Here is a 10801-nt window from a genome sequence, read left to right as displayed (position 1 = left end):
GATGTCTCTCACTCAAAGTACATTCCTTTGAACATCCTTTTGTATAAAATTTTCTAATCTAGACATAAATTCTCAATTTCCAACTACCAATATGGAAACATTTCCATATTTGACATATGACAACTCATTCTTAATAGAATCTTATCTATTCATAATAATGTCGATATGGTCCATCCAATACTATACTTCCAACGACTCACAAGCGACCAATCCTCAGCGAACTTTGGATCGTCCTTTGATAGTTGTTTAATTATTTTAGTCAAAACCGATTCTAGTCATTTTTCCCTCTTAATGCGCTAAACATTTGGAAAATTTTAGAATGATCAAATATTATAGCATTTTCAATCGATCCTATACCCGAAGCGTACGGGACACGATGCATAATGTCTTACATAAAGATATGATGCTTTATCAATCTTCTGCCATAATATTTTATGTGTCACGTTCTCACAATTCGAACTATGAAGAGGGATGCCGTAATCATAATCGAAATTTAAGAACACACTATGTATCCTTTGAATATATTTATTAAAATTTCTCAATCTAAGCTTTATATTTTGAAACGAAGTATAATATTTTCTCCCTTAATTATAGCAAAACAACTTTTCAACCCTTGCGACTTTGCAAAGTATAACTCTTGTTTTCTATAATTAATATTGCTAACTTGCAATGATTGCTTTAATAATCATACAAGCATAATATTTATGCTCCCACTATCATGATGATTATTATCATATAAACATAACACTTATGCTACCACTAGCTTTGACATGCATTCAGAAAACAACTGAACTTCCAGAAAACAATACCTATTGAATTTCTGAAGTTCATATTTCTAATACCAGATGCTTAGATAAGCCTTTATTTAAGCTTCTTAAAATTATACACCTTTGCCTTATAAAGATTACATGTGTGTCTAGATAAAATCAGAACTTATGTTACTAAGTCCCAGATGTTCAGACCAATTGCCAAATCTCATAATTCGAACTATGGAAAGGGATGTCATAACCATAATCGAATTTGAGAATACAATTTTCACAACTGCTATCTTCATAAAATCTCTCTTAGTGAAAGCATTTCCTCACAGTCATTTTCATGAAGGAGGGAATCTTATGACACTTATATTTTATGGTGTATGTGTTCCTATCCATGTGAATTTGCCAAAACCAAAGTTTGCGACAAATTCAAACTCATATGGACTGAACTTTCTTAATCTTGATTTCTTGCCTTATGGTAACATGAGTGCCCACCATGTCGTCCAAGTAGTTTAGCAACTCATCCTCACATATCAATGTACTTTCCATCGATCAAGGTGCTTTGTCTTTATGCATTCAAATGAGAACTCATAGAACTCACACGCATAATTAACTCAATTGGAATGACACAGAAACAAGATAATGTCAAAATGATAGGTTCTAAACCTCAAGTCGTGTGCTAGTGAGGATCGATAAGGTTTATTCTTGATTTGTTCTTGAAACTTTTTCAAGATCATTAAAACTCCCATTGATCTCTTGACATATATGATTCTCTTGTCAGGAAACTTTCCTAGACACAACAAATATTCAAGAGTTAGTGTAGTTCTTATCAAGACAAAACACTTCACAAAATTGCTCCTAGTTGGTCTTTGTCTTATCCAAGACATCACAACTTTCCAATTTTAAATGTGCAAGAATAAGAAAACTTTTCCAAATTCCACATTTGATGAGTGTTATAAACCTTCTTGAGACTTGTCACTCAATTCATAATCTTGGAGTATAACTCTAAGACTTGATGTTGGAACGAAGTATGATTGACTTCTTGATTTTAACCATTTCCACAAATCTCGATTCCTCTTCTTAGACATATAAATGTGCTAAGACTCACTTAGAGGATCAATTGAGATATGGTTCTTAATCATTAAGACTTATCATAAAACACAATAAAAGGTACTCTCCCTTCTTAGAATAGAGAAACTTTTATCTTTCTGCCTACTTGATTCTTTTTATTCGTTCTGCTATTTATTGAAACCTTTTCAATCAACTCAGAACTATACTCAATCTTATAAGTATAATCATATTTACCAAACTTTACTAAATCATGACGAATATCTTTATCACTCTTGTGGTGGATTTGATCAACGCACAACCTAGTGTACTCAATCTCCTAGTCCTTCACCTGACACTTTGTCAAAGAATTAGTCTAATTTCCAAATATGAAGTCTCTCATTCATCACGCAACCAAGTTGTATGATTCCAAGTTTCTGTCTAATTGAAACTTGGGCGATGAGAAACTCTCCCTATTTGGTAATTTCTTGACATTTCCACGAATAACATAATTAAGAATCTAATCCATTTTTGCTAATAATAGAAACATTCAAACATCAATTTTTCATACACACCATTGCAAGGATAAATAAATAATATAAAATCAAAATTTATTTTATTGTGGAAATTTCGTCCTTACAATGCAATTCAACTGAAAAACTATGTTGTTACATATTCCTAACCAATCTATTCTAACTCCAAGTAATTGCTCAAGAATCCAATCTTCAAGCAATGCGATCAAATCCATTTCTTCATGATTAGATTCAGCTCACTTCTTTCCTTAAGCTTCCTCTCTTTTCTTCGATCCTACAAAACATCAAAATGTAATCTTATCACATCATGTATTAAGAATCTAGAATAGGAACTTAAAAGAGTTAGTTAATGGATTTTACGTGAAGTAGAGCCATACGTCTTGACTCTCTCATCTATTAGATCTCTAAGGTAAATAGGGCAACTTTGTCTCCAATGCCCCTTCTATTGGCAATAAAAGCAAATGGACTCCTTTGGAATGGCACAAGGAACTATCTCAGAATTTACCTTTTCTGGATCTCCAATGTCACCATTTTCAATGTCCATTGAAGTTTGGGAGTTTGATTCACCAGACAAATTTTCTTGACTAGCTCACCAAATCATTGTTGATTCAGCAACTATAAGCAAATAGGTCAAATCAATGAGGGTCACGTCATGATCCATCATGTAGTACTCTCTAACGAACTCATTATATGATTCAGGAAGCGACTGAAGAACCCAGTCAACAGTCAACTCACCTGAAATCTCGACACCCAACATCCTTAACCTATCAATGTGTGACTTCATCTCTAAGACATGTACACACACAGGTTTCCCATGTTCATGTTACTTGCCAAAAGGGATTGAGTGAGCTTGAACTTTTCAAGACTTCGAACTTGTGGGTTAGGGAGAATAACTGGAGGAGGTGGAGGTAGTGAATCATGATCTCTTATTCCTCGATCATATCGTGGAATATCATATTCGTTAGGAAAACTTGTTCCAAGGGATTTAGGAAAACCATGATTGTCAGAACTAGACATTTACTAAACAGGAGAAAATTCAAGTTAAGTTGATTAGAATCCTTGATGTAACACCCAAATGAAACATCAAGGCTAGGATCCAGCACATCACTCTACAACCTAGAAGAGGGATGCCGTATTCTAGTTGCAGAATATTTGAAGGTAGGTAAATGACGATTTACCAATTTCCACCATGAAAACCAAAAATGAGATTTAATTTTAAATGAATTGAAACTCCTAGATCTTTTGAGATTCATTGAACTTTTCAATGGCATGTTTAATCTCGATTATGCCCTTCTATTTGTGACTGGGATGCCGATGAACACAAATAAGGTGTGAATAACCATATGAATCACGTGGTGCACCCAATGCTACTATCACCCAATCAATGTGTCGGTTAGCCACACACGCTCCATTGATCTATGATAAACATCAAGCCACCCTTCGTTACCAATGTCATCCCCAAATTAGTGTGCCGGTTAACCACACACGCTCCACTAACGTTTGACAAGGGTACGAAGTGTAATTCCATGGATTAGCATACAATTTCACATTTTGCCTAAAGTAACTATGATTTGGGAATTTGTAAAAGCATTAATTACTTTTGTACTTCATTATACTTATAATGGAAGGTTTTTGTCCTATCCTACCCGTTCGACTAATGACCCTCCACTAGTCTAGAGTGCGGTGGATAAGAGTGGATACCCATTCAATCGCCATTTTATAGGCAATTTCCTTAAACACCCCTTATTAGACCAGCTTCGTGAATGAGGCCTACTAACGGTAAGACTGACTCTTTACTCATATATATATATATATATATATATATATATATATATATATATATATATATATATATAATATTAGACTTTTAATGTTACATATACATAGTATATGGTGTATTTTACACTTTTAAAATACTAGGTGGTCTAATTTAATAAATTATACTTTTAATTTAATTAAATGTAAACCAAAACTTTATGGGTTTATTAAATATCTTTTAATTATACACTTTAATTAATTAATAAAACCATAAGGGTGTGATTTGAACTTTTCAAAACAATACTAGGGTTTTAGAATTTAACATTTCAAAATTAAACTTCTAATCAATTTTAAATTCCAAAACTTGAGGGCAAGTTTTGAAACATTTCAAACATTAGGGTTTAGAATTTGAATATATTTCAAAATTAATCTTTTAGTCAAAAAATTTTAATTCCAAAACTCGAGGGCAAGTTTTGAAACTTTTCAAAACATTAGGGTTTAACTATTTAAATTTCAAAAGCAAAACTTTTAAGTTCAAATTTAAACTATAAAATCTAAAGGGTGTAAATTGAAACTTTTCAAACTAACTAGGTCAAATATTTATCTAATAATAATCCTATATTGTCCATATTTAACCAAATCTATTAATTTTGATAAGGATAATAATTCCAAACATAAAAATCGATTTTAAGCAATAAAAACGAGTTTTGGTAATTATCCACATCAAAATCTGGCCAGAAAATCAAAAATCCCGTCAACAGACCCTAGGACTCGTCGAGTCCACCATGGAACTCGTCGAGTCCATGAATGGACTCAGCGATTCAGCCTCTCAGATTGCAAAAATTTCGATTTTCCTGATCTTTGGCAGTCCAATTTTGCATCTATTCAATATAAAAACGACCTAGGCTCTGATACCACCGATGGGTTTTGAGCAATACATCATTCCTATGGTGTACATGCAAACCCTAATAGCTTTTGGATCTAGTTTGTCTAATGAACATGCAATTGAATATCCAAAGCCATAAACCCTAGATCTAGCATACAATTAATCATATTAACATAAAATAGGGTTTAGATCTAACCTTTGATTGTTATATAGCAATAACAATCTAATCATTGGCTTCAGAAAGCTTAGTGCCTCAAGTGTTGCACCTCTAATGGAGTCACAAACACCACTAAGCAACTTGGATGAAGAAAGAAGAGGGAGGAGCACCCATAAACGTCCAGAAACCCTAAGGGAATCATTAGCCACGTTTTTGGGGCCATAATGGTCCTTTATATAGGTAGGCTATTAGGGTTTTCAACTAGGAAACCCTAATCTGACTGCTTAGGCCTGAAGCAGCCCATAAATTCCTTTAACATATCCCTTGGACGATTTCTAATGGGCTTTCCCATAGAATTCGTCCAACATATATATTATTAGGTAACCCATAGCCCAATTGCAATTATCTTATAATTACAAATCCAGTCCCCTAAGTTTAATTAATCTCTTTTAGCCACAAAATTAATTCTTGACTAATATTAATTAAATATTATGATTTCTCCTTTAATATATTATTCTTATAATATATTAATAAATCATAATTAAACCTTTCTCTCCATAATTCATCCTTCATGTTGCTATGGTGAAGGCAACCCAAAAGGACCATGCTCATAATCGGGTCAAGTACATACCAAAATAGTTATGGACTTAGACACTAATCCAACATAAACAATGTAAGTGTGTTATCTCATTGTATGATGTTTGATTGCTATGCTTCATTCATGTTCAATTGTTGTTGTACTATACAATGATGTCATCCGCCCTCGAATGTTTCCACCGTCCTGGTTCGGGGGTGTGACAGATTAATATCAGAGCATTGTTTATAGTGAAATAATATATCTAACTATACAAGATATACAACTATAAATACAATGGGACTAAAACACTTTGACAAAAAGTATGCTTTTAAAAAAATAAGTAATTTATAAAAAGTATACATACACGTGAGTACATTAACACTTGAGTCTTAATAACAGAAACAAATAATTTTTTTTGGAGAAGAAGGACATCACGACTAAACTTATACAATTATGTAGTCATATCTAGGGTAAATATAGCCTGATCAACTATATTTATTCGAGATATGACCAACATGTTTTTAGGAGTAGTCGAGGTGGACAACAAAACCTAAAGCTTACCAACTTTAAATCAAAATGGTCTAAGAACAAAGTTAAAAGAAATAAAATACTATTGGAGTATTTTGGGTATTCTATCTCTTTTCTCATGCTTATATATTCTCGTGCAGACACCATGGCAGACTTCCACCAACCCGGAGAACCTTTTCCCCCGAATTAAGGAAATGGGGGATAGATTAAGGAGGATCCTGAAGAGATCAAAGAGGAATAGATCAAGGAGGATGAGGTAGACGAGGAGATTGACGACAATAAGGAGGAGGAGGAGGAGGATGACTCGAATGCAGAGTCCGAAGTCATCAACCCATCCTACATGGCTAAGGTGTCGGCGCACCTATAGGGCTACAATGTCCCTACGCCCCCTGGGCATTGGATCTGGAGAGGTGGAGCTGACACCAGGGGCAACGTCCACCCTTCGGAATGGAGCGAGGGTTTTATAATCTTCGCCATGGAGGACCTGCAAACTGAGTGCTTCCTATCATGGTCCGAAGGATTTTCAGACATCGTTGATCTGGCCCAGATAACATCAAACCGGGTCGGAGAGATGAGGGTTGCCCTAGAGGTCACAGTCGCACACACTTAGGATCTTCAGAGGGACCATTATCCGAGGGAGCAGCTCATCGAGAAACTTACCGCTGCGTGAACAGAGGTAAGGGAGTACCAGGCGCGACATGCCGCTATGGAGGAGAGGGTGTGGATTGCCAAGCGCCGACTAGCCGAGCTTCAGGGCGCTTCTACCTCATCACAGACACCACCAGGGATCACTTGTCGTGAGTAGGACTTATCCTACCCACCACTTACTGTAGATTTGGTTATGGGTATGCGTTGGTGCTACCCTTTTTCTTTTCTTTATTAATGTAAGATCGACCCTACGTTTAAGTGATTACACTACTTGCAGGGTCGTTATGCTGTCAGATTTTATCCTCGCTGTACTGTAGAACTTTTCAAAGTACTTTTAAAGTACTACGTTTGAAGTCCCGTAATTGTAATCAGAGTCTCTTTTAGAGAGAGGGAGAGAGAGAGAGAGAGCGTGATACTTGTGTATGGATCTATATTGGGACTGACAACCCCGCACCTAAGCTGCTTGCAACAGCTCAACAGGCAGGTCAGGAGTGACAAATGTCATAACGATTCCGAAGCCTGAAGAACGTCGTTACAGACCGACTAGGTCATAACATGGTTATAATAACTCACATGGGGTATTAACAATACATACGATTTACGGGGATTACAAATCACATAAAAAGGGGTTTTTATTATCATCATACATTCGGTCTTTGGTTTTAAGACTACATTTACGATTTTCAAAGTACAAAGTTCATACATTCAGTCTTTGATTTTAAAACTACCTTTAAGATTTTCAAAGTACTAAATTTATACATTCGGTCTTTGGTTTTAAGACTACAATCACTACAAATAATATGTCATTTAGTGGCACACAAAAAGTGCCACTAAAAACCCAAAAAAGTGTCACTAAAGGTTTTTTAGAGAATTGGTGGCACATATAGTAAACGTCACTAAAAACGCTCCCACTAAAACCCTTTAGTGGCACTTTTTGCTTTAGCCGCTGCAGTTTTTTAGGCTTTTAGTGACACTTTTTTATGTACCACAGTAGAAGAAAAATCTTTTGTGGCACACATTTTGTGCCATTGAATGCTCGTTTGTTTCAAAAATCCATTGTACTTTTAGTTACACATTTTATGATTTTTAGTGGCACTTTCTTATTTGCCATTATAAACAAAAATATTATGACATTTTTTTACCGGTAAATACTCATGAGCTTTTATAATTTTGGCTACTTATATGTACTTAACTTCTATCTATAATATAAAATAAAATAAATAATTAAACTACAACACTAGAAAATAAAAAAAAATTCATTCCATAATACGAAACAAACGACATTTTCTTTTTCATTCCAATGGAATAAACCATTCCATTCCTTCCACGATTCAATCCAACCTTGAGAACTGTAAGATATTCATTAATCCTTTGACTTAATACTAAACCATAGTGGTTACTATATCCTATTTTTTTGCAGCTTTTAAGTCCAATTCAACTTCCTTTTACTTGTTTTTTGTCATGGAAAATCAACAAGATGCCAAAGTAAGCACGTGAGCTAGTGTACCCTGGTCATGAGTTTGCATTTTTTTCAATCACCTGATAAAAAAACATTTTACATAAAAGTTAAAAAAAAAATCTCATCAGAAAAACCAAGATATATTTATTTTTCAAGAGTTTAAATAAACATAAAAATACCCAAAATCCCATAATGAATGATGTAAGACAATTATAATAAGGATCGTAAATTACCTTTTGGTCCAAGTGTAATTCTTATTTTTTTTTTTCAATTTTGATGCTTGCATTAGGTTTTTGTAACATTTTTGGGCCTACTCCAAGTAAAATGTCTATTTTGGGGCCAAGATTGCAAAAATCAACTATTATCAATGACCTATTTTACTTGGAAGACAGATGGACCAAAAATGTTACAAGAACCACAAATATGGACCGAAACTGCAAAAATCAACTATACTTGTGGAACAAAATGTAATTTATCCTCCACCACAAGTATTAATAAAAACGCACCTTAATCCCCTTTGTGCATGTTTCCAAATATTTGGAAGCATTCCAACATCTTGTATATTTCTTTCAAGTCAGCTCTTCTCTAATAGTTCTCATCTGGTTTACATTCAAGAAAAATTATATAAAAACGGAAACAAAATTTAGAGATATTTTCAGGAGGGACCATTTTGTAATTTGTTTTCTAGATAGGGACCATTTATGTAATTTTCTATTAAAATAGGGTCCATTTTGTAAGTTATATGGACCATTTATGTAAAAAGAAAATATTGTTGATCTCAACTTTTCATCAATATTTTTAGTAAAGGATTGTGGGATGAGGTAAAAACATTCATGTGTCATCCGACTCAACTCTCCACATGCCAAAAAAAAACCAAGAGATTGAGTAAAGCAAATTATATATTACCGTTTTGATTTTATTTTTCACATTTTTTTGTTCTTGTCTTGATAGGTGGAAAAGTTTCAAAATACCTGGCGACATGAATCTTCAATAGGCCATTCCATTCCAATTGTTATGATGGGTTCCAGATGATGATTTTTGATTTCCTAAAGGAGAGTTATTATAAGCAATATAAAGTTATTAAGATTCTAAAACAAATGCATAGTAAGATTGCCGCACATATATATTGTAATTAATACTAGAATAATAATTAATTTACATGTAATTTCCTAAAAGAGAGTTATTAGGGACCATTTCTTTAACAAATTCATGCAACAAATATCATTTTTGTAACACTTTCCTACCATAATGATCAATAACTCTAATATGAAAAATGGTGTTATGAAAACAAGACAAAAAATAATAATAATAACACATGGGCAAGGAAGATTATTGAAGCTAAGCCACCACATGAAGCTAAATATAAAACTGTAGCATAGGAAGTCAAACCTGGTCAATGGTCCTAATGTATGGTGAAAGACAACCATGAACGCATAATACCTGTGAAAAAAACAAAGACACAATTTGTATTAAAATCACAAATTCAAAATCATAACTGTAACATAATGATAATTGTGAAAGAAAAAAAAAACATACGGTTCCATCTATTATTGTTGACAAAGTTAGATAATCAAAAACATTTGTGCAGTATCTCCATGCATTAGCATTCCCAAACTTTCTCTGACATTCATCGTAGAATCCATACACCTACACAATATTAATAACCAAGTAATCCAAGATGACATCAACAACAAATTAACTCATACTTCTTGTTTTATTTTCAATTTTTAAAAATACTTTCCTCTTCATTTACTTCATGAGTTATATCAAAATATGTTGTGTGTTGTTACCTGTGTTAACTGCCTACTTTCATGGTTTCCACGCAGAAGAGTAATGTTTGCAGGGTATCTACAACCAAACCACATATAAGCATAATACAGAGACATTAAGAATCAATTTTGATTATATATTTTTTCAGTAACATAGAACATAATAATTAACAAATGACACAACAGGAAAACACAGTGGATGATGGAACTGGAGCAGTAGATGCCACTTGTTGGCTGTTTGGAGCAGAATAACCATTGTCAACAACAGGAATAGGAATAGTGTGACAACCCGAAAAACTCCTCGCATGCATTCTTCAATTCTTTCCAATATTAGACTTATTTTACTATATAGTAGTACCCTTTAGAGTCTAATGAAGCGTTCTAAATGTGATATAATCAAGGTAGGAGAGTTAAAAAGGGTTAACTCGAAGTGTAGGAATCAAAAACCGGGCCAAACACTCCAACACATGGAGTGTGCGGCTACACACTTAAGTGTGCAGCCACACACTCTTGTTTGCGGCCTCACACCCTCCCAACCGCACACTCCACCTATATAGGCCACACTTAGATCATTCTTGAACCCTTCCTTCACTTCTTCAAGCATAGAACACGAAAATCCTCTCAAGTATCATCCATTCTCCTTGAATATCTTCATAAAAGGTACCAAGAACACCAAGAACACCA

At 34.1% G+C, this 10801-nt stretch overlaps 1 protein-coding gene across 1 annotated transcript; it reads right to left on the bottom strand.

Annotated features, from left to right (window-relative positions):
* Window positions 1–8401: 8401 nt before the first annotated feature.
* Window positions 8402–10428, bottom strand: LOC128133639 (phytochrome-associated serine/threonine-protein phosphatase-like). Its single transcript, XM_052771151.1, has 6 exons — window positions 10310–10428; window positions 10139–10196; window positions 9885–9995; window positions 9738–9788; window positions 9320–9394; window positions 8402–8428 (listed from the first exon to the last, which is right to left on the bottom strand). The coding sequence occupies exons 1-6, from the start codon at window positions 10426–10428 to the stop codon at window positions 8402–8404; spliced, it is 441 nt and encodes a 146-aa protein (XP_052627111.1).
* Window positions 10429–10801: the final 373 nt, after the last annotated feature.

Source organism: Lactuca sativa, chromosome 4, assembly GCF_002870075.4.
Source record: "Lactuca sativa cultivar Salinas chromosome 4, Lsat_Salinas_v11, whole genome shotgun sequence".
NCBI classification, from domain to species: Eukaryota; Viridiplantae; Streptophyta; class Magnoliopsida; order Asterales; family Asteraceae; genus Lactuca; species Lactuca sativa.
This window is presented reverse-complemented; position numbering and strand designations above follow the sequence as displayed.